General features: G+C 39.0%; 1 protein-coding gene across 3 annotated transcripts in view; it reads right to left on the bottom strand.

Moving 5' to 3' along the window:
* Nucleotides 1-11,714: 11,714 nt before the first annotated feature.
* The window catches only part of kiaa1328 (KIAA1328 ortholog), a 204,220-nt gene continuing 191,758 nt past the window's right edge, over nt 11,715-24,176 (bottom strand). For all 3 annotated transcript variants that reach the window (XM_069924120.1, XM_069924118.1, XM_069924121.1), the window contains one exon: nt 11,715-14,635. In XM_069924120.1, the coding sequence (XP_069780221.1) occupies nt 14,413-14,635 (223 nt within the window). In that variant the 3' untranslated portion in view covers nt 11,715-14,412. The remainder of the gene's footprint in view (nt 14,636-24,176) is intronic.

A 24,176-nucleotide genomic window follows, 5' to 3' on the forward strand; every position in this document is an offset into this window, starting at 1 on the left:
CGAAACAGCGTTCTCCAGTCCTCGGTGTAAAACAGGCAGATGTACACCCAGACATACAGATATACACATACAGACAAACAATACACTTGCAGGACAAGAATTCATATATACAATTAATAAATATATAAACTTTGTTTTTTGAATATGAGAGTCTCGGATGGTTAGTGTGAGCAGTTCCTTTGGTCGTTCAGCATTCTCACTGCATGTGGGAAGAAGCTGTTCCTCAGCCTGGTGGTGCTGGCACTGATATTACTGTATTTCTTTCCTGACAGGAGGAACTAAAAGATGTTGTATGTGGGGTGGAAGTGGTCCTCAATTATTTTGCATCCCCTCTTCAAATCCTGATAGATCACGTTAATGGTGGGGGTGGGGGGGGTGGGAAGGGAAGGGAGACTCCAGTGATCCTCTCTGCCACTCTTATGGTCCTATGGACTTCCGAACCATTTCTCTGCAGCAACCGTATCACACTGAGATGCAGCCAATCAGGATGCTCTTGATAGCGCTCCTGTAGAAGGTAATGGTGGCTGGTAGCCTTGCCTGCTTCAGTCTTCTCAGGAAGTGCAGTCGCTGTTGTATCTTCCCAACAAGTGAGACGATGTTGAGTGTCCACAGTAGGTCACTAGTTAAGTGAACTCAAAGGAATTTGGTGCTCTTCATTCTCTCTACTACAGAATTGTTTATGTGCAGTGGAAGGTGGTCATTCCTGGTCCTCCTGAAGTCCACAATCATCTCCTTCATCTTGTCCCATGTTGTGACTCAGGTTGGTACTCTCGCACCATATCACGAGATTTTCTATTTCTTTTCTGTAGTGCGACTCATTATTGTTGCTGATTAGACCAACTACTGTTATGTCCTTTGCAAACCTAATAACACTGTTGGAGCTAGAGCTGGTGAAGCAGTCTTGGGTCAGTAGCATGTGAAGGTGCGAGCCGAGCACACAGCCCTAAAGTGCTCCAAGTTCTGCTACCGACCCAGACAAATTGTCGTCTTTCCATCAGTAAGTCCGGAATCCAGTTACATAAAGGGGTATTGAGTCTCTGCAAGAACAACTTCACCACCACCCTCTGGGAATGATCGTATTAAATGCCAAGCTGAATTCAATGAACAGCAGCCTGGTGTATGGGGTGTTGCTTTCCAAGTAGTCAGGATGGAGTGAAAGGACAAGGCTATAGCATCATCTGTGGAAAAAATACTTCTCTAGGTGAATTGAAACGGGTCCAGTGAAGTGCATGGCATCACAATTTCTCAATGCCAAGTTCTCATGCAGTCATCCATCCTATTAATATCCTGCTGCAGTGCATGATATCGTCATCATGACATACACCTATTTTAGATGAACAAACTTGGAAAATTTAACAAAGAGGTCTTTGATATAAATCTTAAGATCATAAGCATGAGGATTAAATAGGGGAAAAAACTCATATTTGTGGCACTCCACTAGTTGTGCCCTTCTGGCCTGTAAAGGACCTATCTACTCTGACTGTTCATGTCATAATCTTCCTTCAACCTATACCAACTCAGTTCCTTCAACTTTTTACATGGTAACTTGCCATATTCCTTTGGATATCCAAATACACTATATCCACAAATTCCCCTTTATCATCTCTGCTTGTTCCATCCTCAAAGAATGAACAGCAATGGTTGATATAGAGGGCAGCACATTTAGCACAACACTGTTACAGTGCCAGCGACCGGGATTCAAATCTGGCTCTGTCTGTAAGGAGTTTGCATGTTCTCCCTGTGTCTGCGTGGGTTTCCACAGGTGCTACGGTTTCTTCTCACCCTTCAATAACATACTGGAGTTGCCTATAATCTTATTTATGCAAGTCTCCAGGACACTAGATGCAGCACAGCTCAGATAAAGTTCATCACAATGGAATAGTTCCCGGCTCCCAGTGGCCATGTATCAGAACCCTTTGCTACCTCATCAAATCCATGTTGGATTTTCTGATCTCATTTATCTTTTGCCAGTTTTCAAGTGGCACAGGTTTTAATCCAGAAATTACTGTCCTTGAGGTTATGCTTTTCAATTTTACATCTAGATGCTCATAATCCCTCAGCAGAACCTTGTTCCTGGTCTTTCTTATATCATTAGTGGTCCAGTTCTTCTTCAAAGAGATTTTAACCCAAGCATCAAGCTTTATGCCTTTGCCACAAAGTGTGGTGTCTGTTCCTCTAACTATGCTATTCCCTATGATTACAACCTGCCTTTTCTCACCCACCCCCCAATCAACTTGTATGGCCCTATACCTGGTGCTATGATTGATGTGCACACCCTCTTTGCAGTTCTCATCCTTTTGCGAACCTTTTTATCTCCTCAAGTCTATTTGTCACCTTTATTTATAGTTCATACCATGCTCACATGGTAAAGGCGAGATGGCACTTCTCCAGGACCGCGGAGCATATTTACATAAATATGAATAGAACTTAAACACATTACAATATTAAAATAGTAAGACGTATGCAGTAACAGTCCATGGTACACTATCCACAAATGTTCTGGGAATTCAGGATCCTGATGGCTTGAGGAAAAAAACTGTTGACCAACCCGGACATAAGGGCCTGAGTGCTGCAGTACCTCCTACCAGATGGAAGAATGGAGAACAGTTTACATGAGGGGTGCGTGGAGTCCTTCACAATGTTTATTGCTTTCAGCTTGCATCGAGTGTTGTGGATATCCTTCATGGTAGGAAGGGAGCCCCCAAAGATCTTTTCCACTGACTTCACTATCCTCTGCAGTGTCTTGTGGTCCAAGGAGGTACAGCTTCCAAACCTGATGAAGAAAGGTCAGGGCTGAGGCCCCTCACCTACCCTCTGCATCCCTCTATCTACCTCTTTTGTGGTGAAACCAACCTGGCCTTGACCAATCATCAAATTTGAGGAGAGCATCCAGATAACTCTCAACCTCCCTAGGGTGTGGCAACACTTGAAACTCTGATATGAGCTTATTAATTACGAGTTGAAGTTCCTCAAGCAACCAACATTTTCTGCAGATATGATTACTTCTAACCACAGAGGGGGCCACCATTTCCCATGTAGCAACTAGACACAGGCTCTGTTTATTTTGAAGCAGAGAAGGTTAAGTCAGACTCAATAAAAGTTTTCAAAATGCCAAGGTGCTTTGCTATAAGAAACAAGAAGAAATAATTTTCTCCAAAAAATGGGTCCAATTTTTGATTAGATTTAACATTACCACAAAAATGAGAAAAAAGAGAATTTTTAAAAATAGTTTTGGTATTACCTGCAAATCCAGAGGATCAGATTTTTTAATGGTATTTCCAGAGCAATTTCATTCATAACTGAGTGGTAAAGAATGGCCTTTCAACAATTTTGTTCTGTATGCACTTTTCACCTGAGATGGAAATTTGTTAAATTATCAGTCATCTAAAATCATCATATACATCCTTCTAGCATCTTAACCGAAAGCGAGTCAGTCATTGGGACTTGTCAGGAAAGAGACAGATCTATCTAAAGTGCCTACAGGTCTATTCATAGGATGAAGTTTCCTGCCTCCCTTGCAAGCTTCAGCCTATGCTGTCTGGTTTCTCACTACATTGATAGATCTTTGCTTCTCCTGGCCAGTGTTCTGGATCCCACAGTTATGCAGCAACTAGTGATTGTCTCGCAACTCCAAAAACTCAATCCTGATCTCTTGTTCTGTGTGGAGTTTGTATATCCTCCCTGTGATCACATGGGTTTCCACTTGCCCCAGTTTCCTTCCATTTCCAAAAGTAATGAGGGTTAGTAACTTAGTGCCCAATGTAAATCGATCCAAGTGTGTTGATGAATGGTAGAATCTGGAAGTTGTAGGAATATCAACATGGAATTAGGTATAGAACCAGTGTAACTGGGTGTTTGGCGGTCCAGATTCAGGGGGCCAAAGCCGTTTTTAAACATATGCCTCTACTGAGTGCCCATGAGACTGCTTTTCCCAGCTATCAGTGGCAACACTGAAATTCTTGAGACTTTGCTCAACTATCTCACTGCAACATAGCTTCAACCTTTCTCTATGCCATGGGTAATTCTGAGAATGGCACATTGAATGCAAGGTTCAAGCTTCCTTTTATTGTCACATAATAATACATTAAAAATATAATATACAGGTACATGATATACTTCAACTTTTGTCTGCCATACGGCAAACAAAGAGTCACCATGAGTTTTACCCTGCACCCCTAACAATAGGAGAAAGAGAAGCAAAAGAGAATCCCTTGATATGTCTTGAGATAAGCAGCTTTCCTGCCTGATCCAGCAAAGCATGAAAATCTCTTTTTTATACTTGTTGCTGGTGATCCATTGATCCAAAAAAATTTCAGAGACATCAAAGTGGAAGCTGTTCAATCTCCTGTCCTTATTCAAGCTTCCACAGCTGCAAAAAAGGAGTATAGAAACAGACACATTTGTACTCAGGATTGGTAGCATAATTCTAGATATATGCAATATTTTTTTCTCAAAATTGACAAAGACCAAGAATTATTACATCAAGATTAAGTGAACAGGTAAAAGCTTAGCCAAAATTATGATCTATTGTATAGAGCAGCCATTCTCAATGGGAGCCCTACGACCCCCTGAGGGCCACAGCATATTTAAATACGAGCCTGTTTTCTTTTCACCTCATGTAACATAATATTTTTATTCTTTTTATGCAGTCAGTAGGAGAGAAGTACAGAAGAAACCAAAACTTGTCTGCTTCACGGGGAAGGGGGCCCATAAACTTTAAAGAGAGACCTCAGGGGACCATGGCCAAAGAAAGGTTGAGATTGGCTGGTCTAGAGCTTCAGTGTTTTAAGCAAACTCCTGCTATCAGGTGACATGAAAGCAGTTTGTTTGTACTGATTTTAGTGCACAAGTTGCGAGGACAAATGAATCCATTATGATCTGCAATTTATTGTCAATAATAGATAAATTCTGCATTTTGGGCATATTAACTCGAATTTAAAAGAATAAACAGACATCTCATAGAAACAAAAATTCAAATAGAAATACATATGGAATTTAATGCAGAGAAGTAAGAGGTGTTATATTTTTGAATTAAAACCCAAAGAAAATACACTGTAAATGGTAGGGCACTGAGGAGAGTGGTAGAACAAAGTGTTCTGGGAGAGCAGATCTATAATTCCCTAAAAGTGGCTTCACAGTTCAATGGATTGCAAAGAGAACTTTTGGCATATTGGCCTTCAAAAGAGTATAAGAGTTGTGATGTTATGGCAAAATTGTATATCAGTGAGGCCAAATTTGGTGTATTGTGTAGTTTTGGTCACCTAACTACAGGAAGTATAAGAATAAAGTTGAAAGAGTGCAGAGATTTACTGGGATGTCGCAGGGACTAGAGGAAGGCAGTAATAGGAACAGGTTAAACAGGTGAAGATTTTATTCCTAGACCGTAGAAGAATGAAGGGAGATCTGATAGAGTTATACAAAATTATGATGGGTATAGTTAGAATAAATGCAAGTAGGCTTTTTCCACTGAGGTTATGTGAGGTACAAACCAGAGGACATGGGTTAAATGTGAAAGTGGAGAAGTTTAAGGAGAATTTCTTTACACAGAGTGGTAAGACTATGAAATGAGCTGCCAGCTGAGGTGGTGAATGTGGGATCAATTTTAAATTTCAGAAAAAAATGAACAGGTAAATTGATGAGAAGGGTATGGAGAGATTATGGAATAGGTGCTGGTCAGTGGGATTAGCCAGAATAATAGTTCAACAGAGATTAGAAAGGCTAAAGGGCCTGTTTTCTGTGCTGTAATGTTCAATGGTTCTAAATAGATGGACAGAGGATGATTCCAACGGCTAAGGGCAAAGCCTCAGGTATTGGGAAATGGAATAAGGAAAACTACCTCATCCAGGGGGTTCTGAATCTGTGGAATTTTCTACCACAAAAGTCCATAAGAGATCAAATCAATATTGAATGAGGTATATTGTAGGAACAGAATATTTAAATGGAAAATTAGCCACGGTCATGTTGAATGATGAAGTAGTCTCAAATAACTGGGTAAAAACACAAAAATGTTGAAGGATAATTGGATATGGAGACAAGGAGAAAGGAAAGGTGAAAATTGATAAGGGGAGGGTTTGACTCTGAATGCAGAGCTGAGGTAAAGGAGACAGAAGGAAAAGGGGGGGAGAGAGAGAGAGAGAGAGAGAGAGAGAGAGAGAGAGAGAGAGAGAGAGAGAGAGAGTGAGCTATAGGAAAGGGGACAGGAGGGGTGGCTAACAGAAACCAGAGATGTCAATGTTAATAACATCCAGTTGGAGGGTGCTCAGACAGAATAAGAAGAGTTGTTCCTTTAGTTTGTGGGTGATCTCAATCTGGTAGAGCATGAGACCAAGGACAAACATGTCGACAAGTGAATGGGGCAGGGAATTGAAATGGGTGGTCACTGGGAGATCCCTTCTATTGCAGCAGACTGAGCTGAGGGGCTCAACGAAGCAATCTCCCAGTCTCTCCAATGCAGAACACCACAATGGGAGCATGAGATGCAGTGGATGATCCTTGCAGATTCACAAGTGAAGTATTGCTTCACTTAGAAAGACTGTTTGGGGCCCTGAATAGTATTGAAAGAGGAGGTTTGGATGCAAACGGAGCACCTCCTTGTGTTACAGAAATTGAAAGAAACAAATGGAACCCTTACAGGGGACAGGGAGTGAAGAGGTGTAATCGAGGTCACTGAGGGAATTGGTTGGTTTGTAGATGATGTGGAGAATTTATCTCCTGAGATAGATAATGTGGAGAATTTATCTCCTGAGATAAACTGACAAGAGCGATCAAAAGGGAGAGTGTTGCAAGAGATGGACCAAGTGAATTTGAAATTTTGGTGGAAGTTGGCAGCACCAAAGTAATCATCGATGTAGCAGAGGAAGAGTTGAGGGGCCTTGCCTGTGTCGACTTGTAGAATGGATTATTCCATATAGCTGACAAAAAAGCAGGCATAGCTGGGGGCCATGTGGGTACCCATGGCTATCCCTTTGATGGAAAAAAGTGGGATGAGTCAAAGAAGTTATGGAAGGAGAGGACAAGTTCTGCCTGCCATAGGAGGGTGGCAGTAGAGGGGGACTGGTTGAGTCTGTTGTCGAGAAACAATGAGTTTTGAGGGGGATGGAGGTGTAGCATGATTAAATGTCCATGGTAAAAATGAATTAAATTCAGTAGACTGGGAGTCGTTGAAGTGATGGAGGGTAGGTAAGTATTGCAGATGTAGGTGGGAAGAGAATGGGCCAAGAGGAACAAAACAGAAGTGGATATTAGTTCAGAGGGGAAGCACACAGAAGCAATGGGTCTGCCAAGATAATTGGGTTTGTATCTTGGGTAGGAGGTTGGGACATGTAATGTGGAGTTGAAAATGAGGTTGGAAATTACCTTAAGTGCTGCGTTCAGAAATGTTGCATGATACAGTGGTTTGATGAGTTTTGGTGTGGTCCTGGTGGAGGGGCAAGAGGAGGTGTCTGAAAGTTGTAGTCTGGCTGTGGCCAGATAGTGGCCAGAGCACCAGATCACAACAGCACCACTCTTGTCTGCAGGTTTGATGGTGCGGTTGGAATTAGTGTAGAGAGAATGGAGGCCCAGGCATTCTGAAGGGGTGAGATTGGAATAAGTGAGAGGAGGGTGAAATCGAGTCAGCTGATGTCTCAGCAACATTTGGAAATATAAAGGTTCAGAGCAGGCAGAAGGGAGGATTAAGGTTTAAAGTAGGAGAAGGAAATGGTCATGGGTGGAGGGTGTGCAGAATCCTGGTTGTAGAAATAGATATGGAAGAATTATGGAAGAATTCAGCATCATGGCCTGTGTAGAAATTGTTGAGGTATGGGCGAACGTGAGATCTCTACTGAGGACAGAGCTTTCATTTTCAAGAGTGGAAGGTGAAGACCAGGTAGGGGTTGGAGGGAGGGTCAATGGGGTGGATTTTGGTTTTGGGGAGGGTAAGATGATGGGGTGGTTCAGGAGGTGAGGGACTAGGGTGAGAGTTTATATCAGAGGATCGGTCCTGTGGATCACTGGGGCCAGAGGGTGAAGGCTTTTTCCTGTAGTCCACTGGGGTTGAGGTAAAGTCCCACTTTGGAGGCTCAGACCTGTAGACCGCCAGGGTCAGGGTGAGAACTCGCATCAGAGGCTTGGACCTCTGGATCACTGGGGCTGAGGTGGAGGCCTGTTTCAAAAGCTTGATCCTGTAGACCACTGGGGTTGAGGTGGAGACAGTGCAATGGAGGCTTCATCCTATAGGTCACTGGATCCATGGTGAAGACCTGCATCAGGAGTTCAGTCCTGAAGGCTGCCGGATCCAAGGTGAAAATTTGCTTGAGGCTCAGCTCTGTAGGTCTCTGGGGCCAAGGTGGGAGATCATGTTGGAGGCTCGGCTGGGTTGCCTATTCCAACCCTTTTTCCTAAATATCTGCACTCACCTATGTTTTTCCTCTTCACTTTATTGATATCAAGAAAATTCAATCATCCCTTCTCATTGCAACACAAAATTAATTTGTATATATTTGTATAATCTTTATATAATGGTGTTCTGCATTGTGTAAACTTGAAATGTCACCTTTCAATTAGTCTTTTTTTTAAATTCTTTTCTACAATTCATTCATATTTTACTGTTCATTACAGATTCATCTCCCAGTCTCTCCAGATTGCCACTCCTTTTATTTGAAATAGTGAAAAGCCGGAATCTATTTTTGGCCCAATATGGATGCCCCTAATATTTGCCTACATTGAAATCTATTGTAAGTTTGCTTAATATTTCTTCTTTGTTTCTGTCAAGCTTAATATATTTCATTTCTTTAATGTCAATTATCAGTTATTTTCCAATGCAGCCCTTTTTACATTAAAAATTGTGACTAATTTTTGACCATCCTTTGGCCTCCATGGATGCAATTTGACCCACGGAGTTCTACTCCTGATTCTAGCATCTGGAGATTTTTGACTGCATGGCTAATTTCTATTCCTTGGTTTTAAGCTTAAGTTACAAACTTTGTAATAGTTTTTATAAAACACAAAAATAATTTTAAAATCTATTTAAAAGTACAGCCATAAAAGAAATTAGACCCAATTTCTCAAGTTATATTCAGTATTTACAACCAATCTGAAAAAAACAAGTTTAAGCTAAAATATTTAACAACAAACCACTTCATTTTCCAATCAATTACTTTTTTTGCAGTGTAATGTATAAATATTGGGAGGAATTTGGTAAAATTAGAGTAGGTTACATATATACACACATTTTAAAACAGATCTTATTTTGAAAGACTGAAGAATTCATATTCAGTAACATTGCATGATCTATGGAGACTTTTATGCATATTTCACAAGTAGATGCTAATTGAAATGACATCATGAAATGAATAGCCATTGTTTTGGAGGAGACAAACTGGCTGTTTGCAAGTACCTAAGGGTGCTCACAGAAAGGTCACTCCTGTGTTTTGTTTATCTAGGACAACAGCTTGTCCAAGAGAAGAGAACTCCTATGGTTTGGTGAAGAAGGTAGGTTTTTGCAAGTGAGAGAATCACATGGGCTTTCTAGCAGTTGGGGAGGGGGGGGGGGGGGAGTGAGACCAATCTCAACAAGCTCTCTCAGCCAGTGTGTGTGTGTGACATTGAAAGCAGCTGAACAGTGCAAGCCAGGAAAAGCTGGTTGGAAACAGAAAGTTCCAGAGCAGTGGATGGCTGGAAGTGCTATCTGTCTGATGTTTCTCTTGAATAAGTGAAACAGAAAGGAACTCTGTGGTAGCCTGAAAGAAAGAGGTTACCATCTGGAGAACCCTGATGGGCAAGTTTCATCAGTGAGACCTTGAGGTGACTAATGGTGGTACCTCAGTTGTGGAAATCCTGGAACAACATCTCTCTCTGCAAACCCTACAAGAACCTTCCTGAGTGGTAAACATTTACCTTTCAAGCACCAAAGCCTGGTGAACTTTATACATGCTAAATTCTGTGCACAGTATGGTGATTGCCTGCAACAAGAGAACTTGGAAGGAGAAGTGAAATTGAACTGTGAACTATGAACTTTTCTTAAATTTACATACATATCATACATGTGTGCTGAGAATTTGAAGGGGGTTAATTATGAATTAGTTAAGTGTAGAGATAAGTTAAAGTTTGATTCTGTTTTCATGTTTAAAGTTGATTGAAAACAACTTTTGTTTTAAAAACTTCTTGTCTTGGTGAATGTCTATTGCTGCTGGGTTTTGGGGTCCTTTGCGGTCATAACAGCAGATTCATGAGAAAACATTATTTTAGTGGATGTTTGCAATCTAATTTAAATAGAGTTGTTCAGTGGATAGCTTAAAGGATTAAAGGACAATGACAAAGCCAAATAATTTTATTTTTATTTGAATCAACAAAGTCAGTAAAAACACATTTAGAACATTGAAACCTTCACAGGGCTTTAGTTTCTTTCTACAGCTACTCATTTTACTAATATCAGCTTCAAACAAAATTTAAAATCTACCCAAAAAAAATCCAAATGGAATATACTCTGATCTTCTCTGAAATGTAGAACACTTTAATGAAGTACACATCAAATCTCAAACTTCAGTGCTAATCCCAGATTTCATAAGGACCATTTCATAAATTTACATTAACCTCATGATTATTCTTTAAATTGCTTGAAAAAAATCTTATCACAAATTCTCATGTGCTCCCAATGAAAACATTAAGGTCAGGGTAAACAAGAAATCTATAGATGCGGAATTCTAGTGCAGTACAAAAAAGTCCTGGAATAACTCAGCCGGTCATTCAGTATCCATAGGCAATTGAAATTTCAGGCCTGAACCCATCTTCAGAATTGCCAAAAGTAATGCTAAATAAAATGGTGGGAGGGGAGGAGCACAGGCTAGCAGGTGATATAGGTCGATACAGGTAGGAGGGGAAAAAAGAGAAAGAAGCTAAGAAGTGATAAGGGAAAAGGATAGAGAGTGAAGATAGCTCTCTAATAGAAGAAAGAGAAGGGGTTAGGAGCTGGAGGAAGAGACACAGGGATGAGGGAAAGAGAGAGAAGGGAGTTAATGTAAATTGGAGATTTATATTGATGCTGTCTGGTTAGAGACTGCCGAGATTGAGTACAAGGTGTTCCTCCAATTTATGAGTGGCCTCATCTTGTCTGTACGAGGCCATAAACAGACATGTTAGTGTGGCAATGAGATGTGGATTTGAAGTGATTGGTCACTGCAGGTCCTTGCTGTTGTAGTGGACAAATCGATCATTTTAAGTCAACAGCAGCCTCTACCAAGTAGCAGAATTTTGGCTCTTTCTCATGACTAACAAATACGATGTCAATAATTTTTCACATTAATTTGAATAATCACTTTACTCAGAATCCTTTAAGCCATAGTGATAGTTAAAGAGAGAAAATGAATATTCATATTTGCCCAATATGCTACATCGTAGCACATTACTTATTGGACTGCATTATCTCCAGTAGTGCAACTTATGAATTGAATGTTAAACTCACCTGTTCATAGAGAAAACTGATATATTCTACGTTTCCTAGCCACTATTAACGGTCATTTGTTTCACTGTTTCTGAGATAACTTTAACATGCCAGCCACCACTTTTGCCAACAGAATAAGGTGGATATTTTAAAAGAATTAACTATATTTTTACACATATAACACGCTCATTATATGTTTATTTTACAAACCAGGCACCACCCCCCCCCCCACCCCAGCATTATATGCATGTGCGCACTATTCGAGAATATTTTTACAAGTTGAAAGAATGCGCACAATTAATAATGGTGATGGGAAAGATGCGCCAGCTATTTATATCGAGTGTGGGAATATTAGCATGTGGGAATATAATAGCAGCAATTGAATGAATGCACACAATTTATAGCGAGCATGGGAATATTACAGCAGGTATGAGAATGTAATAGTGGCAATGAAAGAATGGGCATAATTCATAGTGGACATGGGAAATTTAGATCTTGGGAATATCTCTTTGTACTGAATGCTATGGATTCCTATAAGAATGTTCTGGCTAGGGCACTGCACCTTATCAATGTTAATTACCCAGACCCAGACTCATGCCTAAGGGAGGAGATTAACATATTAAGTGACTGATTTGAGACAATATTAGAATTAAAATCCTGCTAAACTCTGAAGCCTGACTTCGATCTATTTAATTGAGTCTTCTCCAAAGTTTGTTAATGTGTTGCAACAGGATATCATCTATATAATGGGCGATTGACACCTCTGGGGGAAGTTGATTGGGTGTTAATTATGGGAGATTAACTCTGGCCAATTCTGGTTTATGCTTTTTCATGTTCCATTTAAAGGCAAATTGATATTGTCAGTCAGAATTTGGAACATTGTACCTGCGCGTTATATGCATGTGCACGCTATATGAAAATATTTTTACAATTTATGATTTTCTGCACATTATAAGAGTGTGCATTATCTGAGTAAAAATACGGTAATTGGTTGCGAACTGTATTCTACTGAAAAATGCCTTCTCTTTTCATTGTTTTTAAATCTAACATTGTATGTAACTTGTAATAAACTCTTTTAAACAATACCTTGTTCAGGCAAACCAAGGGGGCAATATCATCTAGATATAGATTTTATTCTGCACAAAATATGTAATTGTTGATTGTATTTGTCAGATGATCAGGTTGTAAATTCAGTTATACTGTATTTAAGAAGACAGTGAAGAGCAGGTGACTTAATAGTAACTTATAATTGGTGAGATAAATATCAAGGTGCTTTGGAATGCTAATATATGTAATAAATACTGCACAATATGCTGGCATATCATTGATATTCAAACATCAGCTACTAATAGATTGCATTTGTGAGTCAGCTGCTGCCTGATAATAAGTTTAAATGCCCAATTATCAAAAATCACCTTCATATTAACACTTGAACAGCTCGTCACCTTTTGTCAATTTCTTTTCATTGCAAGAAAATAATAATAAATATCCAGTTTTATTTAACACAAGCAAACCCATTTTAAAAATGCAGCAGGTTCCAAAGTTTTGTAATAATTGACATAAGAATTCCATTATCATGATAGGTGTTGATCTTTCTCACAAGGGTATAATTATATTAACACACTTAAAACTTCTCTTTTTAAGAATGTAGGTCAGCATATTTAGTCAATTAAGACCCATAAGGCAAAAGTTTTAACCTTGTCCGGATATGCATGAAACAGCTCTATTGAATAGAGTTATGTTATAAAAAAAGTGTTGGGTATTCATCTTCCAACTGTGGTGCTTCATTTCAAGTACTGCCCAAGTTAGAGAACATGGATCTTCTGATTCACAAAAAAGCAAATTAATTTTTAAGTTAGTCTGATTCCTAGATGTCAGAAGCTCAAAGTTCAAAACTGCTCCTACTTAGTAATAAATTGCATTCAATCTCAACACCCAAAAGATAGCTGACAAAAGATCAGGAGTACTAAAGTCATTCCTGAACCATGTTTTTGAGCCACACATCTAATACTGGATCCTCAAAAAAGTTTTTTTTTTCATTTTAAAAGTTAGATAATGGAAAAAGTATTCTTAAAAATGAAAACCAGTACTGTGCGCAGATGGCAAACATTGGGGCATATACTGGATATTTTTGATTATTTATCTCACTTATCACATCAGTAGAAATATGATTATACAGTCATCTTATGGATGGCTGTCGAAGTGGTTTATAACCTGCTCATTTCACTGCACCATTTTATCTGTAAATATTACCTCAGGATTTCAGATGGGCAACAATTACAATTTCAGTCCATATATTTCATCCGTACTGCAGAACTCCAGGAAGGATTCACTTCAATGTCACAGTCTGGCATTTTTAAAAAAATCTCTCTTGGGTTCTATCGCGTCAGTCACTAAGGTTTAACGATTCACGTCTCAAAATGTTAAGTACCAGATGACTTCAGTTATTTTTGTGATTTCTTTGCCAATACTCTGAATTGGCTGCTAAACATAATTATTGTGATAAATGCACCACTTGCTCAGATTATATTAATTAAGAACATTTATGAAGCAACAGAATCATTTGATAAGGCAACATTTTTTACGAAATAACATTTTGTAATTTATCATTTTTGAATGATCCTTTTTTAGTCACAGCATTTATAAAACACCTTACATATTGGAATTATACAGCAGGGCACACTTTGAGGTAGAAGTTCATCTTTGATTGTTTGCATTAAACATAAACTTTAGTACCAGTCAGTTCTACTGAAGACAAGCAGAATATTGAGAAGGGAGCATAATTGGAAACTTATTAAAGAGTTCATTTAGTATTATTGATTGCATTCAAATTTTTTACTCTGCTTCACTCAGTGGTCAACAACATCAAAAGTTAAAAGAAATCTTTTGATTGTACTTGTAATCGAAGACCAAAACATTAAAAGACTGCATAGTTTTAGCAAAAGAATTGGGGAAAAAAGTTTCATCATGCCAATGAAATTGTTCCACACTTTTTAAATGAAGAAAATGTCTTCCAGCATTCTGCTTTCTTCACGTTCTTCATCTGAATCTCTGTGCATTGGAGCTGTTCCAGTTCTAATGGGCCTTTGATGGTATCCACTTAGAGTTAGATTGCTTTTTCTTGGTGTACTGTATGCTTCTTTCATGCGCAAATTATGCTTTTGTGAATAAACCGGACTCAATGTATCCACCAAATGAACAAGGGAGGCGTCATAGCTTTAGGTTATTGAATGAAAGAGAAGACATGTTAAAACCAGTACATATTACATTTATTTATTCATAAAAAATATGCAAAAGAAACTGAAAGTATTGGCTGATTTGAGAGAACTTTCATAAATATTTAAAATTTGTAACTCAGAATATCTTTGGCATAAGCAAAATAACCTTGATAATAAACTGTCAATCTTACGATGTCTAATTTCTCATTTTAAATATTGTGTTAAATTAAGCATGCAATCCTAATAATTGTATCATAACTCCTGAAAGTTAATAGTTGAAATGTCTGCAACCTTAAATCTATATATGAGGGTCATATGGTTCACGGGGCATATGCCAGTGATATCAGCGCAACAGAAAATATGCCCCAGAAATTCACTCTTTTCCAAATTTCTCTTCATGATTTATTTAATACAAGAAATCTTTCATCCTTTCCACTAAATTTAAATAAAATAAATGCCTCTCATTACATTACTTTTTTTTAGCATAATTTATCTTTTAAACTAATGTCAATCCTCTGTGGATATGCTGGTATTTGAATAACAAACAATATCCATGAGGGAAATGGGCAAGGAGTTTTATTTCTCAATTCAGTTAATTTTAATGGTTTTTGTTTTTAATTTTTGAAAATGTTTTATGGCTCATCATTAATAGTTTTGATCATTCAATCTCAATGACAGGTTCAACAGCCTCGGGGTTGATCTTGGCCAATTGAGAAGGCACCTTTGTGAACAAAGCTTGCCATTTTCAATCAGAAAAGACCTGCAATGTGCTGTGTCTTGCCAGTCAACCTCGAGCTAGTTACCTGAGGAAATCTGCAATGGGGGACCCACTCAATGTATATGGAAGTTCAGTAGCAACCAGATTCAGAAGATGCCAGTCATCATTCTAATTCAAGTGCTATCATAAACATAAAACCAAACCCATAGTACTTCGTCATAACGAAAGCAGCTCGCTTTAGAAAAGCCTTTAAAATTTCATGATAATCTCAGACAAATGTTATACAACATTACTTCTTAGAGCACTGATTAATTTCATGATAATCCAATTTATAAATTAAGTCTACATAACTCACCTCATAATTTAAATTGAGCTCTTTTATTCACGAGTCAACAGAGTTGGAATTCAATTTTATACGCTGGTATTAAATATCCTAGAGCCAATACTGACACTGTAGTTTTCATTCTCTCATCATCAAAAAGGCAATAGCAAACAGGGAAGTCAGAAATCTCCCAGTACAGACAAAAACTTAGTCTTTACACACAAAAGAAACTGGATTGTGCTCCAAGACAACCAAGCCAGGAGAAGAAGCAACTGCTGATGGAATTTACCCAAAAAGCATGAACATCAGACAAACTGAGCAAACCAATACTACAAGCAGGGAAATCAGTTGATTCATATGGTATTATCATCTAGCTCTAAATAATGCAAAGCATAGCGAAAGTGGCAAAGAGCATTTGTGCTAATGCCACCTTCAAAAAGTGAGTGGAAATTGAAAGGATAGATTTGATGACAAGTGCTTGATATTTAATAGCATTACCATCATCAGTTCCCTCACCGTCAACATCCTGGGATCACTGCTGAACAGAAACACAATTTGTAACCCATTTCAATCCCATGGCTAATAAAACAACGTTATAGGGTCAATATCATGCATTGGGTGATTCATCTCTGGATATCCAAAGCACTTCTACCATTTTCAAAGCACATCAAGAGTCTGATGGAATATTCTCCACTTGACCGGATGACTGGAGCTTCAACATTACTTCAGTAGAAAGGAGGTCACTTAATTGCATGAGTGAACAGTATCTACCACCTACAAAATGCACGTCAGTTACTTGGCAACAGCACTGCTAGAACCTACAACCTCCACCATTTCCAACAAGAGCAACATATATACAGAAAAATCAACATTCACAGGTTATCAAAGTTGAACTCACTTTCCTGATTTTGAAATACATTGCTATACCTTCGCATCAGGTCTAAATCCTGGAACTTGTTACTACCTGGAGAAAGTGGCTCGCCACTGCTCTCAAGGATGGATATTAAACACTAACATGGGAATAATGGTCAAAATTTTCCAAGCTTGCACCCTTTCACACATCTTTTTTGTTCTACCTTGACCCTCTTTCCCACTTCAGATCAAATATCATTAAAACCTTTGAACATTACAATTCAGAAACAGGCCCTTCTAGTGTGTGCTGAACTATTTTTCTGCCTAGTCCCACTGACCTGCACCCAGTCCATAGCCCTCCCATCCATGTACCCGTCTAAATTATTCTTAAATATTAAAATTGAGCCCACATTCACCACTGCACCTGGCAGTTCAGAAAACCCTGTTCAACTACCACCAGTATGTAACTTCCTGTACCAGAGGTCCCAGCACACTTGATCACTGCTACACCAAGAAATGGAAGGCCTACCATTCTTTGCTGAGATTGCATTTTGGCACGTTGGAATACCTGGCTGTGCTCCTCCTGCCTTCAAACAGACAGTCTAAAAAGAGAGGCTCTGGCGATCAGGACAGTTAGAAGGTGGTCACAGGAGGCAAAAGAACAGTCGTAGGACTTCCTTGAGTCAGCAGATTGGGAAGTGTTCAAGGGCTCATCTGTGAATCTGAACGATTATACAGGGCTGTCACAGATTTTATCAAAATAGCAGTGGATGAGTGTGTCTCCACCAAATCGTTCAGGGTTTTCCCTAACCCTGGATGAACAATATATCTGGAATCTGCTAAGAGCAGGAACCTGCTGAGATCACAGGCATTTAAATTTGGAGATCCAGATCAATACAGAAGGAGCAGATATGACCTGTGAATGGTGAAGTGGAGATTCCAGATGAAAATGGAAACAAGGGACAGCCGATAGCTGTGGCAAGGCCTAAATGCCTTAATCTCCTACAAAAGAAAATCTAGTGAAGTAGCATACAGCAAAGCTTCGCTCCAAGAGAAACTCAATGCCTTCTTCAACTGATTTAACATCAGTAATAGTGAAGAACCACCCCTTGCACTCCCACATCCCCTGATGATCCCATCCTGTCCATATCTGAGGATGACGTGCAGGCTGCCTTCAGGAGAACGAAAGCATACAGCCCAGATGGAATTCCTGACTGAGTATTAAAAATTTGTGCTGTCCTACTTACCAATGTATTTAATTTAATATCTCATTCTAGCAGGGTTTGGTAGCCACCTGTTTCAAACAGGTATCAATCATACCAGTGCCCAAGAAGAGTTTAGTAACCTGGCTTAATGACTATCAACAGTGATGAAGTGCTTTAAAAGGCTGGGGTTGAAGCATGTCAGCTTCTGTCTGAGCAGAGAGATGGCTAGATTCCAGTTTGCCTATCGTAGCAACAAGTCCATGGTGGATGCCATCTCAGTGGCTCTACACAAAGCGCTGGAACTCCTGGACAGTAAAGGTGCATTCATTAGAATGCTCTTTATCGACTACAGTTTGACATTTAATACCATCAGCTCCTCAAAACTGATCATAAAACTCCAAGACCTGACACTCAACATCCCACTGTGTAATTGGATCATGGATTTCCTCACCTCCAGATCACAATCAGTGAGGATTGGCAAGAACATTTCTTCCACAATCTCCATCAGTACTGGAGCACCACAGGGCTGTGGTCTTAGCCCCCTGCTCTACTTACTTTATACCTACGATTGTGTGGCTCGGTACGGCAATAACATCATCTATAAATTTGCCGACAATACCAAAGTAATAGGGTGTATAAACAAAGGTGATGAGTCAGCATACAGGTGGGAGATTGAAAACTTGGCTGAATGGTGCACCAACAGCAGCTTTGCACTCAATGTCACCAGAACTAAGGAGCTGATCATTAACTTCAGGAAAGAAAAGCCAGAGATATACAATCAAGTGATCATTGGGAATCAGAGGTGGAGAAGGTGAACAAATTTAAGTTCCTGGGAGTCACTATCTCAGAGGATCTTTCCTGGACCCAACACACTAATGGCATCATGAAGAAAGTACATCAGCGCGTCTACTTCCTCAGGAGTTTGCGGAAGTTTGGTATGACACCAGAAACGTCAAATTTCTACAGATGTGTGATGGAAAGTGTGCTGACCGGCTGCATCATGGTCTAGAAAGGGGACACCAGTACCATTGAGCATAAAACCCTCCAAATGTTAGTGCATGTAGCCCAGGATATCACAGGCAAAACCCTCCCCACTATGGAGAACATTTACAGGGAACGCTGCTGGTGGAGAGCAGCAGCAATCATCAAGGATTCACTCCACCCACCACACGGTCTGTTCACGCTGCTGCCATCAGGAAGGAGGTAATACAAGACTCACACCACCAGGCTCAGGAACAGTTGTTACCCCTCCACCATCAGACTCAAAAACAAACTCAATCATGGACTCATTTAAGGATTCTTACTTGTGCACTTTATTGTCTTTTTTATCCTCTCTGTATTGCACAGTTTGTTTATATTCATTATCTGTTTATGATACTCTATTTGTTTACATGTATTCACTGTGTAATTTTTTTTTACATTATAAGTTGTAATTCTGCCTCGCCTGCAGGAAAAAGAATCTCAAGGTTGTATGTGATGTCATGTATGTACTTTGACAATAAATCTGACATTTGTACTCATTGGAATTTAGGAAAATGACGGGGGATCTCAAACATTTTGAATGTTGAAAGGCATGGATGGAGTAGATATAGAAAAGTTGTTTCCCATGGTGGGAGAGTCTTGAATAAGAGGGCACAACTTCAGGATTGACGGGTGTCCGCTGAGAACAGAGATGCAGAGGAATTACTTTAGCCAGAAGTTGGTAAATCTGTGGTATTTGTTACCACAGATTGTTGTGCAGTGCTTCAATAGGTAAATTTAAGGGAGAGATTGATAGGTTCTTGATTAGTCAGAGCATCAAAAGTTATGTGAAGAAAGCTGAGTAGTGGGGCTGAGTGGGAAAATAGATCAGCTCATGATTGAATGGCAGGGCAGACTTGATGGGCTGAATAGCCTATTTTTGCCCCTATGTCGTCTTGTCCAATTGAGTGAATCGAAATCAAATGAAGCAAATGCATTTAAAAGTTATTTTTGAAGCAAAATACAGTGCAAGTTTCTAAAAACTTCTCAGAAATAAAAAATTACTGCATTATGAACGTATGTCAATAATAAACATTCATCAGTTTGGGATTGAGATTTCTAGTAAAAAAATAAGTGTTATAAAATAGAAGTCAATTTCTCTCTCACACATTAGGCTGCTCAACTGGAACCAAATTCAAGCCGGAGTTATGAGGTAGAAGATTCATTACATTAATGATTCCCCATCCTCCCATTTGCTCATTTTAAGCAAGATTTTACTTGTAACAAAATCACAACTCAAAGAATCTGGCATTTATACCTTGAGCTTGCAGTATTAGACTGCATGTGATAGGTAGAAAATAACAAGTACAAAACATTCAAGTAAAATTAAATGTAAATTCAACCTTCCAAAAGCACTCCCAGTTACAAATGGATCTAATAAGGACAAAGGATTTGCTAGTAATTAGCAGACTAGTAACAAGTTATGTATCCAGAGACTTGGACGAAGGAACTGGAGACAGGATTTCAAGTCCCACCACAACAGCTGGGGAATTTAAATTCAGTTAATTAAATAAATCTGGAATAAAGTGTTAGCATCAGTAATGGCGATCATGAAACAATCCTTTAGGTCATAAAGACCCATCTGTTTCACCATACCCTTTGGGGAAGAAAATCTGTTCTTCTTACCCACATTGTCCTGTGTATGACCTCAGATCCACTGCAATGCAAATGACTCAGAAAACTGCCCTCTGGCCAGGGAGCGACAGCTGTTCAAGATGATGACTGAACTTCACCTTTTCAAGGACAATGAATGATGGACAAGAAATGCTGGATTTATGAGTGACCCCTACATCATGTGAATATAAAGAACTCTGGACAAAAAAATGCTTCTTGGAAAAAGATGCACGGTTAAAAGAAGTGTTAGAAAATTCCTTGCGAGAAGTAGAAAACATAAATGTTTTTATTTCCAAATGATTTGCTTCTCTGATGCAAGTTGTTTGACCAACAACTACCTCACTAAATATGGTTTTCAAGATAATTATATTTTATTAAGGGGATGATGCAGGTATTTACCATAGTCATGGTGATATCCAATAAATACATTGACTACATTAGCAAGCTCATTGAGGGTGTCATGGAGATAAAATGCTATACGACCATGGCTAACCAGAAATCATGGTTGGACGCAGAGCTCCTGATGCTGCCTTCAGAACAGGAGACAGATTAGCCAGGGCTGAACTCTCCTGTGCAATAAGGCAAAGCAAGGGTACGCACAGAAGATCCATAATCAACACAAAGTACATGTGGCAAAGGATCAAAACCATAACATAAAAACAATGACGCCTCATTTCTGGAAAACTGAATACCAACGCATAGGTTTGACAAGAAAAATAGGCTGATGCCAAAGAAAGCTCCATGTTCCCCTGATAAACTGATCCCTTGCATAGCCATAGTCAAGGTGAGAACCCTATCCAAGGTGAATCCACAAAAGCAGCGGGTCCAGACAACGCACCTGGTTGGGTACTGAGGGACTGTGCAGACAAACCAACGGAGGTCCTTGCAGAAATCTTCAACACGTATTTGCAGCAGTCCATCATCCCCGTGCATTTCAAAACAGCCACCATCATCCAAAGAGGGTGACAGTAACAGGCCTCAATCATGACCTCCCAGTGACAAGGACATCCACCATTATGAAGTACTTTGAAATCCTGTTGATGGAACACATCAAAGCGCATTTTCCAGAGACATTGGACCAATTTCACTTCACACTGTCCTGTCCATGATGGAGAATGACTCCTTATAAGCCAGGCTACTGTTCATTGACTTCAGCTTAGGGTTTAATACAATCATACCCAAAAAGCCAATGGAGAAGCTGTCCACTTCTCTCTATAACTGAAAGACCACAATTTGTCCGGGTTGGCAATAGAATGTCGAGTACCATCACGCTGAGTACTGGCATACCTCAAGGCTGTGTGCTCAGACCACATTTGTTCATGCTACTGACCAATGACTGCAATGCCAGATCTTGCTTCAACAGATTCATCAAGTTTGCAAATGACTTGACAGTAGTTGGCCTCAATGATGATAAGTTGCACTACAGAGAAACGGTGGAAAATCTCGTGAAATGGTGTGAGGATAACAGCCTGAGTCTCAACATGGACAAGATTAAGGAGATGATTGTGGACTTCAGGAAGACCAGGGCAGACCACCCTCCACAACACATTAATAGCTTGGTAGCAGAGAGAGTAGAAAGAACCAAATTCCTGAGAGTCCACCTAAGAAGTGGCCCATCCTTGACACAAAACATCTCTCTTGGCAGGACAGTGCATCAATGACTGCATTCCCTGAGAAGATAGAAGCAAGAAAAACTACTGGTTACCATCCTATCAACTTTCTACACCCGGCTGCATCACAGTGTGGTACAGTTGCTGCAGAGTATTGGATCAAAGATCAATCCACAAGACCATACCATAAAAGTGGCAGAGAGGATCACTAAGGTCCTCTGCCTCCCTCCCCTCCTCCAATCGATGGGATTTACCAGGATCGTTGTCAAAATCAGTGAGAATTCCTACCATTCTGCACATAGCATCTTTCAACTACTCCCATCGAGAAAGAGTCATAGGAGTATCATAGCCAGAACCACCAAGCTGAAAAACAACTTCTTTCCATGGGCAGTAAGACTGCTGAACGACTGATAATTTGTTCATATAAACCCTCCTTGATTCAACTATTTATTCAACAATAATATTTATTTATTTTAATATTTGTATACATTTGTATGTGTGCTTGCAGTGTTGCACTGAAGGCTGTACAATCCAATGATAAATGAACTTGATAAAAATACAAATATAGCAACCGGATGTTACACTAATCAGGTCTGACTGATCAGTTTTCAGGCATTTTGCCAAAAAAAAGGCACCAATCATTAGTCACTAACTTCAGAATTAAATGCATCTTTTAACCAGTTTGAATCTGAATGTCCTTGATCTCTGTTCATGATATACTTGGAAAGAATACTTGAAATTAACTTCCCATTTCTTTATTATTGTGTACTTTCATAATATCACCATTGATTTTCAAATCTGAAAATAAAAAAAATCACTCCAACTTTGCTTGATATTTTGATCTTCTGTCACGGAGGAAAAACTTTAACATAAGACAACCTCTTTAAACCACGAACAGCTCAATGAAGCACTAACATATTTGTAACAGAGGTGGGTGGGTTCATGAATTTTGTATTTCCATTTCAGTATTCAAATGTTGCTAAAGTAGCATAATTCTCTTAATTAGCATAAACCTTTGAGAGCTCCCAGCTTTAATGTATGTATATGCAAGTTTATTCCCCATGAACCATGCATTTAGCTATTAAACATTTCAAATGCTTTCCCTAGACATACTAAATAATTCATGAATTCACACAACTCTCAGAGCTGCTTTAGTGGGATTCAAACACAGCAACATGTGCACTTGAACACCGTTCAATTCACTTTTTTTCTAAAATTAAGTCACGGATATATAACAATCATCAATTTTCATTTTTATAATCACTTAAACTAGTGAAAAATTCTTGGGCCTCATCAAACAACCTTAGCTCCATTCCTTAACTAATCGTTCTACAAGTACTTTTATGAACATCAAATAGTTTTACATGGATTATTCCTGCAAGTTTTTTTCAGTCCATTTCTTCCTACCTAACTGTGTATTAGATGGCTCCATAAACCATTTACAGGAAAATAAATTTTAAACTAGAATTTTTTTTACCTGCTGATGACCATTAAACAATCCATGCAGCAGCAACAGTCTAAATTTGTTTCACTGAATGTTTTTAAAGATTATATTGGATACCACTGAAGTATTAAACATATTTCCATCCCTACTTGGATAGAACTTATTCAGCTGTGAAGATTTGATTAATATGCTATTAATTGCTTATTCTGGGCAACCTATTTCTCATTAACTTGTCATACAAAATGAATTGCATCTTCCTGCCGAAAATGGTTAACCATTGTGACCCACATCGCAGTCCTGAACTCAGAACTAGAAGGATCAAGATTAAATAATGTGGCCTCAACATAAAATTAAGGAGCACATTACTTAAAGGATTGAAAGACAGAAATAATCAATGATACCATTTAATGCAACTCTGTTGAGAACAAGTGGAATATATCTGAGGTATTTTTACACTACTAGATTTAAAATGGCATCCTGCAACTAATAACAACTGAAGTTTAAGATTCCATGTTTTCTCTTGGTGAAAACACAAAGATTAAAAGTCTTACAAGTTAAATCTCGGTTATTTCTAGCAACAATGAAAGTTTTAGCATGCCTTAAATTTAGTCTAAAGCCATCAATACCTAGAACAACATGGGTCTGAAGTTATGTAATCATTTTAAAGATGCTGGTTTTACCAAAGTAAATGTAGGTGCCAGAAATAATAATTTCTTTGACCTCTGAAGCTTTGCAAAGATCCTTTCCATGCAAA

The sequence above is a fragment of the Narcine bancroftii genome, chromosome 3, assembly GCF_036971445.1.
Source record: "Narcine bancroftii isolate sNarBan1 chromosome 3, sNarBan1.hap1, whole genome shotgun sequence".
Classification (NCBI taxonomy): Eukaryota; Metazoa; Chordata; class Chondrichthyes; order Torpediniformes; family Narcinidae; genus Narcine; species Narcine bancroftii.